The sequence below is a fragment of the Pseudoliparis swirei genome, chromosome 14 (genome assembly GCF_029220125.1).
Source record: "Pseudoliparis swirei isolate HS2019 ecotype Mariana Trench chromosome 14, NWPU_hadal_v1, whole genome shotgun sequence".
NCBI classification, from domain to species: domain Eukaryota; kingdom Metazoa; phylum Chordata; class Actinopteri; order Perciformes; family Liparidae; genus Pseudoliparis; species Pseudoliparis swirei.
In genome coordinates, this window is record NC_079401.1 from 3,662,915 (window position 1) to 3,683,821 (window position 20,907).

At 44.5% G+C, this 20,907-nt stretch overlaps 3 protein-coding genes across 5 annotated transcripts in view; 1 reads left to right on the forward strand and 2 right to left on the reverse strand.

Moving 5' to 3' along the window:
* Positions 1-1,040: 1,040 nt before the first annotated feature.
* cfap221 (cilia and flagella associated protein 221) lies at positions 1,041-14,939 on the reverse strand. Of its 3 annotated transcripts, XM_056430819.1 has the most exons (25): positions 14,860-14,939; positions 13,348-13,572; positions 13,102-13,202; positions 12,716-12,802; positions 12,501-12,596; positions 12,122-12,222; positions 11,768-11,871; positions 11,183-11,342; positions 9,472-9,580; positions 8,906-9,032; positions 8,667-8,757; positions 8,248-8,335; positions 7,174-7,263; positions 6,802-6,897; positions 6,388-6,475; positions 6,013-6,101; positions 5,691-5,771; positions 4,853-4,960; positions 4,591-4,761; positions 4,408-4,493; positions 4,201-4,276; positions 3,875-3,975; positions 2,841-2,933; positions 2,655-2,765; positions 1,041-1,920 (listed from the first exon to the last, which is right to left on the reverse strand). In XM_056430819.1, the coding sequence occupies exons 2-25, from the start codon at positions 13,475-13,477 to the stop codon at positions 1,791-1,793; spliced, it is 2,514 nt and encodes an 837-aa protein (XP_056286794.1). In that variant the 5' UTR covers positions 13,478-13,572; positions 14,860-14,939; the 3' UTR covers positions 1,041-1,790. The 3 variants fall into 3 exon arrangements, with proteins under 3 accessions (XP_056286794.1, XP_056286795.1, XP_056286796.1); XM_056430820.1 differs by lacking the exon at positions 7,174-7,263 and having other exon boundaries at positions 1,042-1,920; XM_056430821.1 differs by lacking the exons at positions 1,041-1,920; positions 2,655-2,765; positions 2,841-2,933 and having other exon boundaries at positions 3,887-3,975; positions 4,559-4,761.
* sctr (secretin receptor) lies at positions 9,872-20,683 on the forward strand. Its single transcript, XM_056430822.1, has 14 exons — positions 9,872-9,948; positions 15,436-15,581; positions 15,654-15,753; positions 16,128-16,241; positions 16,643-16,749; positions 17,321-17,430; positions 17,525-17,657; positions 17,788-17,941; positions 18,024-18,084; positions 18,186-18,255; positions 18,649-18,740; positions 18,902-19,040; positions 19,120-19,161; positions 19,238-20,683. The coding sequence occupies exons 2-14, from the start codon at positions 15,540-15,542 to the stop codon at positions 19,421-19,423; spliced, it is 1,350 nt and encodes a 449-aa protein (XP_056286797.1). The 5' UTR covers positions 9,872-9,948; positions 15,436-15,539; the 3' UTR covers positions 19,424-20,683.
* steap3 (STEAP family member 3, metalloreductase) overlaps positions 20,289-20,907 on the reverse strand; it is a 29,339-nt gene continuing 28,720 nt past the window's right edge. The window contains 1 exon segment of the mRNA XM_056430825.1: positions 20,289-20,842. Within this exon segment, the coding sequence (XP_056286800.1) occupies positions 20,757-20,842 (86 nt within the window). The 3' untranslated portion in view covers positions 20,289-20,756.

A 20,907-nucleotide genomic window follows, 5' to 3' on the forward strand; every position in this document is an offset into this window, starting at 1 on the left:
AGTAATAACATAAGTAATACCATAAGTAATAACAGAAGTAATACCACAAGTAATAATAACATAAGTAATACCACAAGTAATAACATAAGTAATACCATAAGTAACTAGAACGGGCACTCGGTAGAGCGCATATCTTCGCATATCACAATATTGGGCATTGGATTATGAACATATTGGCATTAGTTGCCAATTGGATAAAAATGGTAAAAAGAAGATTTTGACCTTTTCATGACCATGACCATGCAACTAATGCCAAAATGTTCAGAATTCAATGCCCAATCTTGTGATATGCGAAGGTATGCGCTCTACCAAGTGCCCGTTCTAGTTATTGAATGCATTAATGTTGCTAGATGACTGCCTGTCCATCTATTAATATCTATTAAAATCCACCGTCACAAATGTATTTCTAATTCAACATATTTAAATATCCGAGCTCAACAAAAAACCAGAACTCCCCACGCGCTCCTGCACCGCTACGCTAGTTAGCGTGAGCATCGGTATACCGTATAGCTGGGTTTTGGGTGAAAAGATAGAGATACTGCCTTTAGTCATGTCTAATGATAACATGTAATGACAATCATGTGTTTTCTCAAAATGGGCCGGCTGAAGCCACACTTCCCGTTTTCCCCCCGTTAGTGGTTCGCCCCAACGTTTCAATCAGGTCGGAGGACAATGAATGTACATTCACGGGGTGAGCCGTTAAAAGGAACCACGTCTTTTCATTTTGATTGGAAATGGTCTCTTCTTCTTCTGCTGGGTGAATAGATTATACAAACAGACTGTAAGAGGCTGTATCTCTTTATTCCTCTCTCTCTCTTTCTCTCACACACACACACACACACACATTCCTGTTACTATTATTACACCATCCATTACTTATTCAATGGGAAGCATTGCTGTGGCTCTAATTAAATATGTATATATATATAGTATTTATTCCCATGGGGATTTGCCAGGTCTCGACCTGGACAGGTGCGCTAACATACAATGACATGTTCATAGAACAGGGACTTCCTCAATGGATCCTTTTTTATTTTACGCTGCATTGTAAACTCTATCTATTAACCCCCCCCCCCCCCCTAATGTGACGTCACTGTATTCTGACAGTGGAGCGGTGTGGCTCTAGGCTTTGGTACTCGAGTGTGTCCTTCCACTCAGCACACGACCATAAAGTGAGTACACAGCACCACACACACACTCAGTCTAAGTGTGAAACACAGAGTTGGAGCGCCCTCTAGGGGTGAGCGAGCTGGACTCTCAGAGAGTTCACAGGATTGTCAGCTCTTTTGAGAATCTCATTCTGACCGGAGCAGCTTTCATTTTACAACCGCGTGAACACAAGCTTGTTTAACGGGGAACCGTTACGGTTTAAAACTCATTTAGAAATCCTCGGCCGGCTGTGAATCGGCGATCTCATCGCAAAGCCAGAAGCAACGCTCATGACTTACTTTTATATCACTAAATGGTCAATCGTGGTTATCTTTCCACAAAAATCCAGAATGCAGAATCATCATTTTCAACGGAATGTAGTGAGTGGTGTTCGGTAGCTCAATAGACTGGAACTGTGCTTATACATGTGTGTGTGTGGGTGGAGGGGTAACGAATTCCCCAGCTTTGCAGGAATAGCTGCCTGTAATTTGTAGGAGGTGGGAGAGAGGCTCATACGTGGGAAGTCTCGTATCGGTGAGTAGGATTGTCTTTATTCAGGGTGTAGTGTGTCTGTGTGCACACAGCGTATTTGAAGGTGTTTCTGGTAGTGTGTGTGTGTGTGTGTGGCGGTGGGGGTTTGCCTATTCACAGTCCTCTCCCGGTGAAGCGCCGTCAGTGACTCCAAAGTGCTTCAGCCTGGCCGTCACTCGCTTCCCCAGCTGGTTGCACTCAGACCTGCAGGCCGCCTCCACCTGCAGCTCCCTTCGGCGCCTGTGACGGAGCGATTCAACGTTACCGAGGTAACAGACGGAGGGATTTAAACTGGTTGCTAAACTACAGCCCGTTTCATCGTCAAGCATCGATACTGAAAATCCATTTAAGCTCTAAAAAGCAGATTCGAATCGATAAAGAAATGCAGCATTTCCAAATTACAGTAATCCTAGCCAGACCTCATATTGTTGTTAAAATATGGTTAAAATTGCCTTTCTTTAGAGAGAGAAACTATTATTAATGCACAATATGAAATGACAACCACAAAAATGGTGGATGTTTTGTCCAGGAACCTTTGCAAGGTTGGCCTCAATCTTATTAATAAACAATAATATTTGATTTGAGCCCAGAATGACATTATCATGGCTGACTTGGATGATGAATGTGCACGATTATAACTCATGGTAACTCCTGACTGTCACGGGGAAGGTGCAGAGTTCACTCACAGCTCATCCTCAATGTCTTTGCGACAATTCTGGACGTCCATAACAACGCAATCTTGATAAATGAAGAAAGATAACGACCAACCGGATTGAATTTCCTCCCGTCCCCTTGTTATGAAAACGTAGCATCCGAGTGGTTCTGCTTCCAGGAAGCTTTTGTAGGACGGACCTCCAGATGAACGATTAATTCACTTCATGCCCGGTTTATCCGGAAGACTCTTGAATCTATATAGGAGGCGCTTCCTTTGTGTGAATGAGAAATCACTCTTCCTAAAAACACATCGGGCTCACCTGACTGTTGTTGTGCTGGTGAGGTTGCTATTGGAGACCAGAGCTTCTGCAGACAAGAACTCTGCTCTGATCATCTCCGGCGTGAGCTGCACTCCTCCGGCGCCTTCGCATCTAGACAAAGACAAACGGATCGTCTGAGCGGGGGAAGAGCTTGGAGGAGATCCCCGGACGTCGAAGAGTGCTTACGGTTTGTCCGTTAGCGGCGGCGGATCATCAGGAGGGCCGGTGAGAGGAGGCGGGGCTGCGAGGGGAAGTGTATCTGTGCTGTAGTCGACACACCTAGAGGAGGACACACACACACACACACACACACACAGTGCTTTTCCCCCTGAAGGGCCAGACCACACATTACCGGAACGAGGTAACCGTGGGGTATCTACTCCATCTCACTCGGAGGAAAGGACCGCTTTGGGTCGTTTGAGATCGCAGTTTGGTCGGGAATGATAACAGATCTCCCGAGAGAAAGTCGATGCCATTTATGGGCACAAAATAGAAATAAAAACACAGACAAGCCACAGGTTTGGATTTGGAGACACCCCCCCCCCCCCTTCCTCCCTCCAGGCACTGAACAGAAACTTCATAATGGCGGCGACATGGGAGCCCAGTTCGTCACTTTGAGACTTTACTAGACGTCTAACATATACCACATCGCCTCTTGTTCTCCTTAACTTAAGCTGGCCATACGTTAGCAAGCAAACATTACATTTGTGAGACAGCTTCATTTAGAAAGGTGAGGAGACAGAAAGGTGAGGAGACAGAAAGGTGAGGAGACAGAAGGGGGAGGAGACAGAAAGGGGCGGAGACAGAAGGTTGAGCATTCATGGCTGACGGCCCCCTGCTGTGTACTAATAGTACTGCAGGCCAGAATGATCATGGGGCGATACGTTCCTCCCCAGGTGATATGTTTAGTACGTTAGCAGGTTTAAAAATTCCCATTTTCCTTAAAAATAAGTCAAACAGTGTGAAAAAAATTCTATTAACTACTAATAAACAAACCTGCTACACAGCATTCGTATAGATGTTTTAAAATGTGAATAGGTTATACTCTTATAAATGAGGAGATCCACAATTACAGAACGATATCCAATTATGTCCGTTATGAATTTTGGAAACACATGTCGACTTTCGCCACGTCGGTGTGTGTGTGTGTGTGAGTGTGTGTAATGAGATGCTGTACAACTCGACATTTTACACCGTGGTAACGTTGAGTTCTGGCCTACCTGCGCGGGGCCCAGTCGCCGGTGGAAGCCGGTTGGCTGGACGGACACTTTGAGGCGAGCGAATCAAAATCCTTCCATGTCATGATCCCTGTGATCACCTCCTGTTGTCCGAGGAGAGCACAGACGGCCCCGTCAGTTCCCAGTCGGAACGGAAAGATTCAGTGGTGAAAATAAAGCATACATTGAAGCTGATATTGTTTATTCGGGGTGTATAAAACACATTTAGCTGCTGCTGCCCTCGTCCACAGCATCACTGATGCTCCCGCCTGTCTCTCCAAACTGGGTTCTAGGAAACTCAAAGGGCAAAGTCTCGGAAAATAAGTCACCTTGTGGTCCATAAACTTGGGAGTGTGTGCGGTCCGTGTCTCTCTGCCACACATGATGCTCTCAGGGATTGTATACCTGCATGTAGAAACAGAACAATCAGGTGTATAGCTGGGCAGTATCTAATGTAAGCACAGAGAACACCCATCTTTCCTAACGCAAAGACTTACAGTGTAAACCATAAATATCTACTTCCTAATGTAATGTACCTGGATAGAGGGCAGAGGTGGAACTCCGGGTCACTCTCCAGGTACTTGGGGGTTGGCTTGTAGGTCTGCAGGCCTGGATCTGGGTTCTAAAATGCATGAAGAGTGGTTACATCACACCGATATGCATCATGCATCACGTACAGAAACACACTTTGAATCGATGATGGTGAGCGACGGCCGTACGAAGATTCGGAGTGGGTTTGCCGGAAAGGGTCTGAGCAGAGCTTCGGGGGCGCTGAAGGAGAGACGGGCAGCCGCCGCTTCCCCCTTCTCATCGTCACGCTGCGGCGCCGACCACCGGGACTCCACCGGGGTGGGGGATCGCGCTCTGACCTCATTGGGCACCAAATCGTCCTAAAAAAGGGACAATGAGAAACATGTTTAAACGAATAAATAGATATTTCTCCAATATTGAATCGCTGTAATCCAGGAAGTGCAGGGTTACCGGGGCTCCAGTGCGAAGAGGTCTGGCCAGAGTGGCGGGCACGTAAGAGTTAAAAGCATCCCAGGCGGACACAGGCCGGTAGCCCATGAGCTTATAGTGCTGGGGAACCTAGTGACAACACAGATCAATTCACAATGCTTTGTTTCCTCTTAATTATTAAGTGGTGGAGGACGTACACTGATGGCATACCATTTGGAAAGGGTGAGAGATTTTTTTGAAGTCCCCCCTCAGCCCTTCTAATAAGTCTAATAAACTGTCGGTCCCTGAAGGACAAAAATGTTCCCATTGAAACCAATTACATAAATATAAAATCATGCATTCTATTATATTACTTTCAACCTCGAAAGCTTGCTTAGAAAATGAGATTTTTATTAAAACATTGAGCCCATTATTCCAGCAAATGCTCTGCTCCTGGTTTGCTGCACACACTAAATTAAATGCATACAAATATATTTGGTGAAATGTTGATATTTCATAGACTGTGGGGAAAACATCACAATTGTTTTCTATAAAAAAAATTTTTTAAACAGTGGCATTATTAAACACTTATTTAAAGGGCTAACATTCTGAACATGAGTGAATATTTAAGAAGGACTGAAGTTTGGTGAGAGTTAAGTAGAAGTACCATTACAAACACGTAATGTAGAAATCCTCCAGTAAAAGTCCTTAAAAGCCTTTTTCCAGTTGTTTAGTCCAGCGGTAGAAGTATAAAGTGGGATTTAAAGGATATACTTGTACAGTGCTTGAGTAAACACACTCAAGTACTCTCCACCACTGCTGCTGAGAAGTACAGCTGTGTTGATTTGCGAGCGCGATGTTCGGATGACCAGGTGCCTACTTGAAGCTCGAAGAAAGGAATGCGTGTCGTCACAGTCACGTCAAAAGGATCCACGGGCAGCGGGAGCAAAATACCGGGAGCCTGAAAATATCAAGGAGACAAGTGGCGTTATCTGGTCCAGTGGAGTGAGTCTCCTCTGTGACTCCACAGCTAGATCAAAGACATCTTTCAAGGGAAGAATAATGAATGAAAATGGCTTAATCCATTTAGGTTGTTTAGGATTTCAGTTAACAGCAAGAGCCGTTAACAAAGAAGGGGTTCGGCTGAAGTATATTTCAACTGTATTTATTTTGTACGGTTGTGAGCGATGTAATGAACTCACCACTGGGTCATCTTCACTCGAGAACACAGGGAACGCAAATGGGAAGATTTTGTCTTGGGAGATCTTCAGGGCACAAGTTGTCTCCTCTTCTATGGGAAAGAGGTGAAACAATCCATTAAAAAAAATATATTAATTTCTAAAGATCTTAATTTGTCAGGGTCAGTGAGAAATGACGCAACATTTAACGCATGATTAAATGCAGGCAGCACCACAAATAGCGTTGTGCCCGAGGCCTGCATGTTCCAGAACGCTCATAATAACCAGAGGGCGATTCAATTTGACCACCGGGGGAATTCACTCAATTAAGCATGCTTTCCTGACATCATGGCGTAATGAGATTACTTCTGAATGAGGAGATTGTGGGATAATCAAAACCTTTCTTTGCCGCGGGCAAGTTCCACCTGCTGTCCGACGGTTTCCTCAAACAGGTCCGTCTGCGGCTCATGCGACATCGGATCACGACCTGTTGGGGAGAGAGCGGTGCAGAAGGACCACGGACGGAGTTACACACAGAGAACAAAACGCACGGGAAACAGACCTGTGTTCTCCTTGCTCCTTCTCCAGGCTCTTCCTGGGGCGTTGAGAGGGAACTTGACTGTGCTTTAAATAATATTATACATTTAGCGTGAGGCATTTGCAGGAGGCTGAATTAAAAGGGACAGAGCCACTGGTCCACTCCTGAGGGAAGCTTGGTATGCATGTGCTGTATCTTTGCATCCATGTCAATGCGTTTGCACGTATGCATCCGCACATGTGCGGCGGTGGCTCCGCGGCCCTCGGCGCGGTTACCTTGCGCGCGGCCTGCTGGAACAGTCCGAGGGCTCTTCGCCTCAGCTCCCATTGGAAGCTGCGGTACAGCTGGAAGGAGGGGGCTCCCTCGCAGGCCTGGTGTTTAAAGAAGGAGTGATGACAGTAATGCGACTGTTAAATTGAACCAAATTGCAGATTAATTTAGTTCACGAACAAAGAATAAAACACCATGTGTTATATTGATGTGCAATGTCTCGGCATCCACACATTCAGAAAGACAGAATATGGATCCACGCAGCAGCGACTGAAGATTGCGTCGACTGTAGTGTTCCCCAATTTTGATATGGAGGGACACCGAGTTCGAAGACGGCGATGGTCTTCATCACTCCCCCAGGTGTGTAAAACATGTACCTGTCCTGCGTCACACAGCACTCGTCTGGAGGAAAGTGTCGGCTTCTCGGGAGCGAAGTCTTCCTCGGGCCGCCCATCTCCACTTCTGACCTTCGTCAAAAGAGTGCAAAGGGAGGTTGGTGGATGGCAGGAAGCAAAAAGTAGGTGCTGCTCTTTTCTATTTTTTTTTTACGAAGCCCTTCGGAGTTCTGGTAGCGGCAGATGGAGCATGGTCGATGGAAGGAATAAATCTTCCAACATGTTTATTCTTTACCGTAAGAACGCCTTGAAATCCTTTGGCTGAACAGTCTCTTTGTCACAGGAAGAAATAAGCTCGATGAGGTATGTCGTAACACCAAACCATGGCAACAGCGACAACTAAACCTGTGGAGGATGGCCTCGGGTGTTTGTAGGAATGGCATGTCACGGTATCGCACAATCATTTGGTAATGACATGTATGTCAAGGTATTGCGTAATCATTTGATGACATCATGGTTTTGACAAAGAGTCAAACCGTACGTCCCGGTTCGTGTCCTGGAAACAAAATCATTGGTGAAGCAACAACGCTGAGAAACCATCACTGTGCTACAGACAGAGGAGGACGGCTTCTCTTTTGTTGTGTTCTCGCCTGCAGTAGAGAAGATACTCGATCATCCTATCATAAAAACAGCACATAAAACACCAGAGTGTGGTGAAATGAGGCTGTAAACGCAGACTTTATGGCGCCGTGTGTGTGTTATAAACAGTGCAGGTAGAGACAGGGTAGGAAGTGCTGTGAAGTGTCTGTGAGAGTTCTGTCAACTATTCAAATAGTAGAGACTGAAATAGATCGTACATGCAAAGGACTACTGGACCTGTTCTTCTTAATGAATGCAGACCCTCAAGGACCGGCTGAGGTCAGTCGGACAAACATGGCGGAGAATCATCACGTTTAAAGATGACCTCAGTATCAAACTAATTGTAAAATAAGCCCAATATAAAACTATGACCAAGTATAACACACGTTACTCTATATGCACACAATTCAAAACATTGTCTCCACCACACTGGACAAAGAGCAGATTCTCAATGTCCACATGAAGTGAAAGACTTACCATGAATTCATGCAGCGCGATCTCTCTCTCCTCTGCTACCTGCCGCCTGGGGTGCTCCGACACGGGGTCCTTACCAAGATGGACTCCCCTGAATCAAATATATATATATATATATATACGCACATTTCATAATAATCTTCTTTCATGTATCTGTACATTATTAACTTAAATGTAATTTGAATTTCTACTATTTCTCTCCAGTTGTGGATGCATGGACATGATTTATGTTTCAGTGAAGGAAACCTGAAGATTTAAATTGAATATATAAAAATAATACACATTTTACAAGAAGAAGTTGTAATTGTTTAAAAAGTAAAATAAAATCACATATTTTATGATTTTGACACCCTGAATATATTTAGCTTGTAAATGCGATGCTTTTAAAATAAAACACACATTCATTTTAAATGTTGGCCTACCATCTGAGCTGGTTGGCTTGAACCTCTTTCATGAAGAGAGCTTCCTTCATCTGCCGGTTCTGCAGGACAACGGTGCCGCCACAGGATATGGCTGAAGTAAAGCGGAATGAGACTTTATATGAATAACCTGAAATGCGATTCACTTGAGAGAAAAGATACTGCGCAAAAGCAGAACACAACAGCACCCAGATATGTGAACTCATAACATACGACAGCCGGCTTGCGGAGGTGGCGTCTACCTTCCCTCAGGTCTTTAGAGCTGAGCTTATCGGGGTCCCTGATCAGCATCTTGGCCACGCCCGCAGGAGAGCAGACGTCTACCGGAGGCTTCGGTGCGGCCTTAACAACAGCCGGATCTGTGAATGTCTAGAGGACGGGGACAGAAATAACAGCATGAACCAACAGATAACTATGAAGACGTATGAGGGCAAACAAAATAAAGGAAATGCATTACAGAGCTGAGGGAAATATTGAAAGATTAAAATCGCAAACATACAAGGAAGAAAAATCTTAAATGTACGAGACAGACACTTGAAGGATCTCTGAGGTTAAAGTGACCGATTCATTACTGTTTTTCTTTTGTAGAGATATTACTCGGTACCGATACGACTTTTCTTTCCTTCTCTTAAATCGAAAATGAAGTGTCAAAACACTAATTGAGGTGAGAGACAAATTAGCACATCTCACATCGGTGTTGTTCATGAAGGTGCAGGAGAGCCTCTCATAACCGTTGACAGCTTAAGAATTAATTAATCAACCTTTTAATATCCTTTTCCCCCACAGTATCACACACCACATACACTACCTTTGATCTGTCGGCCTCCTTTGTCGACCTGCATTTGGTTTTATTCTTTGGGCTGGCGGGGGAGGCTCCTTCGTATTCTGCAGGCACTGCAACTCCACGACCCGGCTCACTGCGATGCGGAAAAGTAGGCGTCAAAGTACACGTTATGGGGGGAAAACTTGCTTTAAATGATGGCCCGGTTGCACACGTTAGTGAGGGCGAAAGTATATTCATCGGCATGGAACGCTCATTTGACTGCGAGTGGCAGTTTCGGCAACTAATTTGAGGCTGCGAGTGGAAGAAAGTCTGGAAGAACAAAATCAGTGGATGGGGATGGGGATGGGGAGGGGGGGGGGGGCGAGCACAGTAATTGGTTTGCTTTTTGTTTTGAGGTCCGGGACGTGGCGGAGTGAGACCGGCTCTAAATTGGGTGTTTATGCAATATGATATATGGAGAGCGGGGAGGCAGGCGGGCTGAGCAACGAGGTCAGAAGCCAGGTAATTCATTTTCATTAGGTTTACATTTCTATCAGATTGTGTCAGTGTCCCCTTCATGTGGACGATTATTAAAAAAAGACATCTCAATATAGACGCAACCCGCTGTCTTTATCGAGTCGACTCGACACTTCTCACGCAGCGAAACGTCATAAACGTCACACAGATTTACTGGCTTTATTTGGGGCTTTATTGCAAAGGGTATGAATTGAAAATGTAACATGGAAGCAAAGTCTGAGATATCAAAATGATCCGTCTATTTTTAGGAACAGCCACCATGCGAGTTAGATGAGCAACAGGCGGGTAGCAGGTTTGGTGCTCGCTGGAGAAACATTGGCTCGTTCATTTCTTAATCTTTCAATAGCACACATCTCCTCTTTTATTTGGTTCCAGTGGCAGGAAACGACAAACAGAGGGGAATGTTTTGTGGCGTGATGAACATCTTTCTGAAGGCATACCCATCTCGATATCTCCGCACCAGCTATTTTCATGAATTATTAACTTTCGGCCCGAGATAACAAGACGAGCGCGGTGGCCGGAGCGACCGCGGCGTGATGGATGGCACCGTCTTTCTCATGGGAACGGAGTTAAACATTAGGTTTCACACTGGCTGAGAAAAAGACGGGGGGGGGGGGAAATGGGAACTTCTTATCAGCTCACGATTTTCCAGTCGAATCCAGTTGGCTGCTCGATCTTTCCACAGCACGGACCGGCTAGTTCGGTCATTAGTTTGCGCACACAACTGAGAGACGGGACGTCACTGGACAGCGAGGAGACCGTTTGATCCCATGATCATTCCTCATGGCGACCAAATGAAGCGCTATGGGGTTCAACCTGAAGTATTTTCAGGCTGTTGTATAACAGCAATGTGTGCTGTGACTTAGGTTTTGAAATGAGGGATGTCCTCAATTTAGTACATTCTTACTCGATTAAACTGTAAGCTAATTGAGGAGACCGTTTTCCCTCCAAAGAATCACACAAAAGCGCCACTTTAAATCTCGTGTTTACCAGAGATGTGCTTATAGGCGAGTCATTCAGCGTGAAAATGCATAAAACAATGACTTTTTGGCATGAACTTGAGGAAGAGCAAAGATGAGATGCCATAGTGTGATAAGATAACGGAGAGAAAAACAACAAGATGCGTAACAGGCGCCATCTTGTTATGATGCAACCCTGCTGGTTGTCAGAGAGAATGCAGACTGTGTCTTTCTGGCTGATTGAGGATCGCTGTGATCACCTGAGCGCGAGGCGAGGGGCGGAGCTCCCGGTGATGGTGCAGAGGTACGGCCTGGTGTTGAACTGCGAGATGATCAGCTGCATGGTGACATGACAGGTCTCGTACTGGAAAGGACTGAAGGTCACCGTGATCGTCTCTTCCCCGTCGGCTGGTATCACACCTGGAAGAGCGAGAGCACGGAGAGGAGCAGGTGTGTCTGCTCTTGCACAGCACTTGTTCCAGTCTTGCGGCCAATGTGTGTGTGTGTGTGGGAAAAAAAACAAAATCACTTCATCTATATCACTTCTTCTCATTCCAAGTTTGTACGCAAGTTAAAACTGAAGGTGTAAATTCTAGGTGCTGGTTTCCGCCGTGTGTTATGATGCTTCCCAGACCATAAATAGTGCTGAGTGGGAAACAGAGGCATCCTTCAAGTTCTCTGGCGACTTGTTTAATACACAACCAGTCAAAGCGTTTGAGACAACGCAGCACACCTGCTCTCCTGACAGCAAAATGAGAACCGGCGACGGAGAAACGACTTCACTCATCCGTCGCAAACACGTCCAAATCCTTGAAGTGAAATGAGATGATTTCTCTCGTCCATACCTGTAAGGGGATGGATGGAGAAGGCCTCATGGGGCTGAATGACGTACACCTGGAACTCAAAGTCAATGGGGCAGCTGCATCTCAGAGGAATGGCATGGTGAACACTAGACAGGTGGGGAACAAATTAAATATTCTATGATGTGACACCAACGGGTCGATGGTATCATGCTTGGTTGTTTGGAAGAATACAAAGAGACAGCCAAGCCCTTAGGCAGATGGAGAGAGAGGGGGGTGGGGGGGTCAAATACAGTCCACTGAAGATCATAAGACATACTGTACAGCACGAGCACACACACACACACACACACACACACACACACACACACACACACACACACACACACACACACACACCTTTGCCCAAGTGGTACGACTGACAGGTCGATACGAGGAGGGATGTGCAGGTCATCGATGACGGGGTAAGCGTGAACTGGAATCAACAGGTTCTCTTCCCCCTTGGAAAGAGTGAGGTTGGGTTGAAAGAACAAGTGAAGAGAGGCAACGCGAGAAGAGCTGGAGGTAAGACGGACGAGAGATCTCTCAAGGTAAACATGGGAATGTAAAAGCTGGAGTGGAAGGAAGCTAGGAATTGTTTCTGGTGGGTTTTTTAAACTTTTTGCTTTCCAGACAAATATCAATATGAAGTCCTTTGAGACTCATCCGTCACTTCCAGCTACTGCTAAGTTGTCAAAGTCTAAAGATGTACGGGTAAAACAACCGGCTCGATTCTGACCTTGCAGTGAACCCGAATGCAGTCGTAGAAGTAACGCCACTCGTCGGGGCAGAGACGGACCTTCAGTGTGTAGGCGAGGCCTGGGATGAGTCGATACTTGGAAGGTGGGCAGATGGGAACGAGGTTGAATGTTACAGACAACACTGATGGACGAGCGGAGTCACGATGGTAGTTTGATGTAAGCAATTTGTAATAAAAAATGGTTTTAAACAGACCTTTTTGGTGTAAGTTGTTTGGAAGTGCTCTGTTTGGGTGGGGATGATGTGAATATTCACGACTTCAGATGAGATGTTGATTAGTTTCTGAGAGAGGGGGAAGAGAGAAGAATGTTGTCATCCAATCATGTACACTTGAGAAAACCACTTGCACATTCTTGGTGTTTACAGCCAGTGCTTCATCTCATATAATGGGGTACAATTAGTGCCTATTCAATTAAATCAAATTTAGCCTGGATGGAATCCAAAGGAGATGAATTTATGTGAGGAATATTGCTCCCACACCGATGTCCACTTCCTGCTTAAGCCCTGGATGCTGCATTCAAGTAAACGTGACCACTTTCCATCAAGCAAGATCATATTTTCCTAAATGGTATTTTGCTCACCAGGATCTTTATGTAATCCTTCCTCAGCTCAAACCCACTGAAGTGAAGCTCTGGAGGCTCTGCGTGGATCAAGCTGTGGCTTTTCAGTTTGGCATAGATCTCTATAGGGGGGGGGGGGGAGCAATAAGTGAAATGTAAAAAGCAAAGAGGTTTGACATACATATATGTAGATATAAACAAAAAACGTAAAGTGTGAGGCTGAAAACGGTATAAATAGACTATCAGAAGGTTCCTGGGGCCATGTACTTGATTCCAGTAGATGATTGGGGAAGTTGGCTGGGCTCCTGCTCTCCTCCACCAGCTGACTCAGAGGCCTCGGGGTGCTCCTTCTGAGGGGCTCCATCGGTGTCTGCAGGGCAGGAGGAGCCACCTCCATCCTGGCCAAGAGGTCAGCTCTGGCTCCTCTTGAGGGAAATGACAGAAGGTTGGCAAGGAGACAGCGGCGTGTTGGGAAATATTGTGTTGGAAAACCTATGAATTTATAATCGGAATACAAGAGGAAAGACAGCAGGTCAATACGTGTGGATTTGTAGATACGTTAGTGAATTAAATTTCGCAGTTAAACGTGTTGTGTGTGTATAGTATACACACACACATATATTTATATATATCTATATATATTTTTTAATATAGAGATATATATATATACATTTACATATATATATCTATATATTTTTATATATATATATACAGGACTCTCTCAGAAAATTAGAATATTGTGATAAAGTTCTTTATTTTCTGTAATGCAATTAAAAAAACAAAAATGTCATGCATTCTGGATTCATTACAAATCAACTGAAATATTGCAAGCCTTTTATTCTTTTAATATTGCTGATTATGGCTTACAGCTTAAGAAAACTCTAAAATCCTATCTCATAAAATTTTAATATTTCCTCAGACCAAGTAAAAAAAAAGATTTATAACAGCTGAGTGTTTGTCAAGGCTCAGGAAACCCTTGCAGGTGTTTCGAGTTAATTAGACAATTCAAGTGATTTGTTTAATACCCTACTAGTATACTTTTTCATGATATTCTAATATTTAGAAATAGGATATTTGAGTTTTCTTAAACTGTAAGCCATAATCAGCAATAAATCAGAATAAAAGGCTTGCAATATTGCACTTGATTTGTAATGAATCCAGAATGCATGACATTTTTGTTTTTTTAATTGCATTACAGAAAATAAAGAACTTCATCACAATATTCTAATTTTCTGAGACAGTCCTGTATACACATTTACATATATATATATACAAACACACATATATATATACACATTTACATATATATATATATACATATATATACACACACACATACATACATTATATACATATATATATACATACATACATACATAGACACACATATAACGCTATATATATTGAATTGACAACAGTTAGACATTATTGTGTATTGAGGCTAATATGAGAAAGCATTGTTAGCAGGACGCTGGAGAACTACAAGAGAACAAAGTGATGTGTCTGAATATAATTGAATTAACATAGTGGCGCTGACTTCCCGTCAGAAACAGAAAGATAGGCTAGCTTTCTTAAAATGTATAACAATGACAGTTGGCTATATGTTTGTGAAGCAAACCGAAGTGCAACGTTAGAAAAGATGCGAACAACAGAAGCGGAAAATAACTCCGGTGCTGCTAGCTTAATGCTCCTCAGCTATGCTAGCGTTAACTTAACTTTATTAAGGGTTTTATCAGCTTTACTGAAACACCGTTTGAACGACGGCACTTCAGAACTTACTTAAGTTTAGACAACCGGTTGTATTTAGTTGTTGAGTTCAAGAAAGCCACGTTCCGTCTGGTCTCGCGCCAGAAGCGTTTGTGTTTAACGCCACACACCTGCTGCTCGCGCCGATGAGGGGAGGACCCCGATCTCAAACACTACGGTTGCCATAGAGACGCTCGCTCTCTGAATGGGCGGGACTATCATCCGGGCGAGAGCGATCTGTTGGCTGCGAGTCCCATTAAACCTCATCATCACCCAGAATCACACCGGAAGCCAGCCATGTCACCTTCAAAATAAAAGCATAGACTACAAACCTCACTGTGTACGCATTGCTTGTTATCATTTGCTTGATTATACACATTAAATACACATATTTATTAATTCAGATGTTGTATTCACTGAAGTTCCTTTGCCTATATACATAAATTAAACGTCACCACATATATGTCAATATAAATATACCGTATTTTGAAAGTTCCCACTGGAAGTTGCCATTTTTATAATAACTGCCTTGATAGGCGTTTACCAGACTGTCCCGAGGAATACCGTGCATAATTATCGACCCTGAGTAGTCCTATCTTTGATTTCCAGACCTCTTATATCTGCTGCATGGCAGGATGCTTGCTTTTCTAATCAGAAATGCGGCTTGAGGTTCGGATGTAGCTGTCGATGCACAGAGGAAGCCCCCAGACACAATGAAACAAGTTGGACTTATTGGAGTGCTACTGTTACCCCAGGTGAGCACACAGATGTGTATTTAAATCTACGTATCTAAAGATCAAGTGCATTATTGTCTATTGATTTAACAGGTAAAATCATCATCAGGGTGTCATCCTCATGTTAACCTGGTGAAAGAGGAGGAAAAGTGCATGGCCGATCTTCTGCTTTATAAGTCACACAAAGCAACAGGTGAATTAATAGTGTATTGATAGTGCACAAGTTGTATATTTTACACCAATTGTATTAAAACAAATATATTGACAGGAAACGGATTTTCTGCTTTCCATTAAAATAAATACATGTTTATCTCTGATTTATAAAACAGACCGTACAGCAATGTGATGCAATATATTAGTGACACCTAGTGGTCAGACAACGCAAGGCACCCTGAAATATATCATATTCACGAGACAGACTGTATTTTAAGATGGATTAATCCAGATGTGGTGGTCTTGGAGTGGCAGAGACAGGTTTCTTTTTATTACTTTACATATATTATATTATTTGTTTAAAATCCCAGCAAATAATAAAAAATAGTTATGATTTATGTCCCACGCATGAAGAAAACAATATTAGCGTACACTGTATGGGAATGTGGGATGACCTGAACTGCTGGCCACCTGCTTCTCTTGGGGAAACCGTCTCCCAGCCGTGTCCGGAGTTCTTCAACTCGGATGGTGAGCGTCCACACACGCACGCACACACGCACACACACACACATGTCCACATTCAACTAGTTAATCATTTCCCAGGGAGCTGATTTGTTTTCTTAAAGAACTGAGAAGGCTCCCCCCCCTCCCCACGTGGCTCTCTATCCAAACATTCAGCCATTATACTGTGTTTACATGGCGAGATGAGAATGATGGATGTCATGATATATTATCTGAAGAAGCAGATGTTTATTGAAGCGCCTGAAGACGGAAAGTAATAGTTTTGCAGCTTTTTAGTCCACATATACATGCCATACACACACACACACACACACACACACCAGTGACCAATACAATATATACTTTTTCAGGATAGATTAGACACTATAACAATAAGAGAAGCAAAAAATGTTTGATTTTTTTTGCAGAAGAAGTGCACCGCAACTGCTCCGCCAGTGGCTGGACGGACCCGCTCGTCCCACACGAGGACGCGTGCGGATACACTTTCAATGAGACGTTCCACTTCCTTGGAGAGGTTGGTGGTATCTGATATGCACACATGACCTGTAGTGTATCCAATAGCAACCTATAAAGCACCCAATGTTTTTGCATTATTAAAAATACTATACCATCCAAGTGCACACTGAATCCTTCGAGGTGGTGGAGGAGCTTCGTGTCAGTGAGCCAATAGGAGAGCATCTCAGAAGCATCACTTACTTATATGTACATACAAATATATGAAGGAGAACGTCATGCAAAAGTTACATTTTAATGTGTTATTCAAAATGAGAAGGTTTAAAGTGTCTTTAACTGGAAGAAAAGTGTGTATACGCATTACAGGGTTATGTGTAAAACATTGGCATGTTGTATTTTCATCACACTTTTACACACAAAATAAGAATATTTAGCTTCTTTTTTTTTACCCAACAAAAAAACATTAAATTTGAACTCCAAAGGGCAGTTTTCATCTCTGTTTAAACAAAGAAATAAAGTAAAAAAATGACTTTGTGATAGAACCGCCCCTTTAATTACCCAAAACACAAGCACATTGAGACGGGTCCTTCTGTCAAGGTGATGTCAAGGTGATGCCCCCCCCCCCCCTTCAGTCCTCAGACGCCCACATGTATTTCTCCTCCGTGAAGACCATGTACACCGCCGGCTACACGCTCTCCCTCGTCTCCCTCTCCATCGCCGTCACCATATTCTGCCTCTTCAGGTGAGCGTCTCTTCATCATCATCGGTGAACGTATGGGTTGGGCTCTCCCCTGGAGGCCACAGGGGTTAAACAGCGGGTGTTAATATACCTCCAGGAAGCTGCACTGCACCAGGAACCACATCCACATCCAGCTGTTCATCTCCTTCATCCTGAGGGCAATCTTCATCTTCGTCAGGGACTCTCTGCTGTTCACCGACGAGGAGCTCTACCACTGTGACCACTACCCGGTGTGGCTGGATGGACTCCCTCTGTGTCCCCCCCCCCCTCTTTAAGCCACCCCACCATTGACACACCTGCTTCCCCTTGGGGATTAATAAAGTATATATCTATCTATCTATCTATCTTCACCCCCGTCAGGTGGCATGCAAGGTGGCGCTGACATTGTCCAACTACTCCATCCTGGCCAACTACAGCTGGCTGCTGGCGGAGGGCCACTTCCTGTTCACGCTGGTGAGCCGCTCCTTCTTCTCCCTGAGGAAACACCTCGCCTGGTACATCGTCCTCAGCTGGGGTAGGGACACGTCAGGTGCACCTCCCTCTCTCGTTACCAAAACCCTCTCTCGGTTTACCCGAGGTTTATGTCCATCCCACAGGCGTACCGCTGGTTGTTATCGTCTCCTGGGGATGTGCCAAGTATGTGTATGAAGACGAGGGGTAAGGGGGTTGAACGCGTGTCTCACTGGTTCATTTGCAGTTATCCGTGTTATTTATCAGGCATTTGATGTTATGACGAGTTCTTGTTTTTATTGCCATAGCTGCTGGGAGACCAGGAGGCGTGAATGGATTTGGTGGATTCTCCGAATGCCGGTCCTTCTGACGATATCTGTAAAACAAACTGGATTTATTTTTAAAAACATGATCTAAAGTTGTTTTAACGTATTGAGAGATGCCCGTATTCACTTTCTCGCCAAGAGTCAGGCGAGAGGATGGACACCACACACACACATGCTGAATTCTAATTAACAGCTAGCCGCTAGTTAGCTTAGCATAAAGACTGGTAACTAGCTAGCTTGGTTCTGTCCACAAACGGTCAAACCAAATAAGCTTTCTAGCAAGTGTGTACAGGGCTTTGTTCTGGTTTTATGCTAAGCTAACAGAAGCTAGCTCCATATTCAGCTTGATAGTGGCATCAATCTGCTCATCTAGCTCTTGCCAATTTCCTAAAATGTTAAACTATTCGCGTGACAAGATGGCATCTCGGTGTTTTAATCATTTCAGATGAATCTCATCTTCTTCTTGGGCCTTTTGAGGATACTGGTCAACAAACTCCGCCTGCCAGATGCCCAGAGGAATGAATTCTGCCAGTATAAGTGAGTAGAGATCACTACTAATGCCAGTAAAAGAACACACAGATGCAAAGACACTGTACAATAGGTGTGCATTGCCACTTTCATTTCACTGCACACCCTGTGTGTGTATGTGACAAATAAAACATCTTGAATCTTGAAGTCCTTCCCTCTTCTTTCCCCAGGAGGCTGATCAAATCCACCTTCTTCCTGGTGGCTCTGTTCGGTCTGCATTACATCCTGTTTGTGTTCCTGCCCGTTGAAGTGAGCAGCTCCGTGTTTAAGATATGGACGCTTGCCGAGCTCGCCCTGTCCTCCACACAGGTAACCGGGTCGCATGGCCGTCCGACCAATCGCCAACCACCACACTCACCGGCCTCTCTCTCTCTCCCCATCCCCCAAGGGTTTCGTGGTCGCCGTGCTCTACTGCTTCATGAACGGAGAGGTGAGACCGGGTCGGCCAAAGTTTGTACACTTCAGATGTGTGTGTGGGGGTTTAAATGCGATGCGCCCATTTCCAGGTGCAGCATGAGTTCCAGAGGAGGTGGCGGCGGTGGCGGCTGACCCGACACCTCCCCAGCAGGCGGCGGCAGCAGCATGGCTCCATCAGCCACAGCGGGTCTCCCCACACGCAGGTGTCCCTGCTGCCTTGCTCGACAAGCAGCCCGGCAGCCGGCGGACCCCCCGCGGACACGGCGGAGATGTGACTCCAGGTCGGCCCGGCTCGTCTCCTCGTCGAAACGCCGATGGAACCCGGCTCGGTGCCGGCGGGCGTAGAGTCACAACTGCAGCTCGAGTTTTCTAATTCTGTTATTTGGCGATGTAAAGATGTGAAACACAACGTTGAGGCCCGGTCAGTCAGCTGGAGGCCTGAGACTAATCTAGATTAAATAATGTGACAAGATTAAGTAACAGATAGAAAATTGGAAAAACAACTTCTACTGCATTCATTCAGTATTAAAGTTCAGACAGATTATGAAAAGAATGGTCCAAATTGACCAACATATCCACCCTTTTGTCTCTAGTATGGTAAAAGCTCAAAAATCCCACTTGATCCTACATTTCCCACAATGCAACTGCATTTTCTCATGTCAGTCGAACTCAATGCACCCAATTTTCAGCGCATGGTTCCTGTTAAAAGATTGACACACACGATGACGTCACTATGACATCACCAGGGTTGCTCATCATTACATTACATGTCATTTAGCTGACGCTTTTATCCAAAGCGATTTACACAATCCGGTTACATTCATACACTGTAGACGCAGCTACAGGTGAGCAATTCAGGGTTAAGTGTCTTGCTCAAGGACACATCGACTAGGTCGGGGATTGAACCTCCAACCCCCTGATTGAAAGACGGACCTGCTACCCACTGACCCATAGTCGCCCCTCATCAGAATACTGAGCACAGTATATGCAGCGAATACAAATAATAATTTTTGGGGCTGTCGTCTATAATGCTGTTGAATTGTGTTTCTATTATTTATTGTTGTAACGTGTAGCATATTTGGCCAGAGGGGTCGCTTCTTCGAGGAGATCAGGATTATTTATGCGATTATCGACAGCCAGTCCTGTAAACAGATGCTCTTTATTTAAACGTGAACGTACATGGTGTTCGCACTTTAAAGCATTCGTTAAACATTTTAGGAAACACATCTTTTCACGTTGTTGCCGTGAGTGAGACGAGAAGTTCGATACCATTCTTTAACGTCTGGAGGCTGAATGTGAAGCTGGAGCCAGCGGACGATTAGCTTAGCTTAGCATAAAGGCTAGCCGGTTGTTGTTGTTTATTCCTGCTCTCAGCAAGAAAGCAAATCAGTGTTATTTCCCAAAGTCTTGCCATTCTTTGACACTTTCTGTGGGGCTTTAACCATTTTAAAGTACCAGTAAGTACTCCAGACTGCTGTGCTCTCATGCACCTGAACCCATCATGACTCACACAGTAATAAAAGTTCCAAAGAGTGCAGCAGCGTCTACAGTCTGTTCAAAATAAGTGTCCAATATTTAAGTTCCGATGAGAACAAGATGAAACATACGCTACATGATATCAGGGAACCCAAATTTTTCTTTCAGATCCGCCACCAGGTCAATATAGGCGATCTTTGCTTCTTCTTTGGACAGACCTGCCGGTTGAAAAGCAAACCAGTGGGTTTTTTGCACACACAAAATAAATTTGTTTACCCATGTG

What these genes read in the sequence shown, in the direction of transcription:
- cfap221 (XM_056430819.1), bottom strand. Translation starts at nt 13,477, where the DNA reads ATGGAGGTGGCTCCTCCTGCCCTGCAGACACCGATGGAGCCCCTCAGA. An exon ending in CTCTTCGCACTGGAGCCCCG is followed by an intron (nt 4,762 to 4,852) that starts GTAACCCTGCAC and finishes TCCCTTTTTTAG; the next exon opens with GACGATTTGGTGCCCAATGA. An exon ending in CCAAGTTTATGGACCACAAG is followed by an intron (nt 3,976 to 4,200) that starts GTGACTTATTTT and finishes CTCGGACAACAG; the next exon opens with GAGGTGATCACAGGGATCAT.
- sctr (XM_056430822.1), top strand. Translation starts at nt 15,540, where the DNA reads ATGAAACAAGTTGGACTTATTGGAGTGCTACTGTTACCCCAG. An exon ending in GTACATCGTCCTCAGCTGGG is followed by an intron (nt 17,942 to 18,023) that starts GTAGGGACACGT and finishes TCCATCCCACAG; the next exon opens with GCGTACCGCTGGTTGTTATC. An exon ending in TATGTGTATGAAGACGAGGG is followed by an intron (nt 18,085 to 18,185) that starts GTAAGGGGGTTG and finishes TTATTGCCATAG; the next exon opens with CTGCTGGGAGACCAGGAGGC.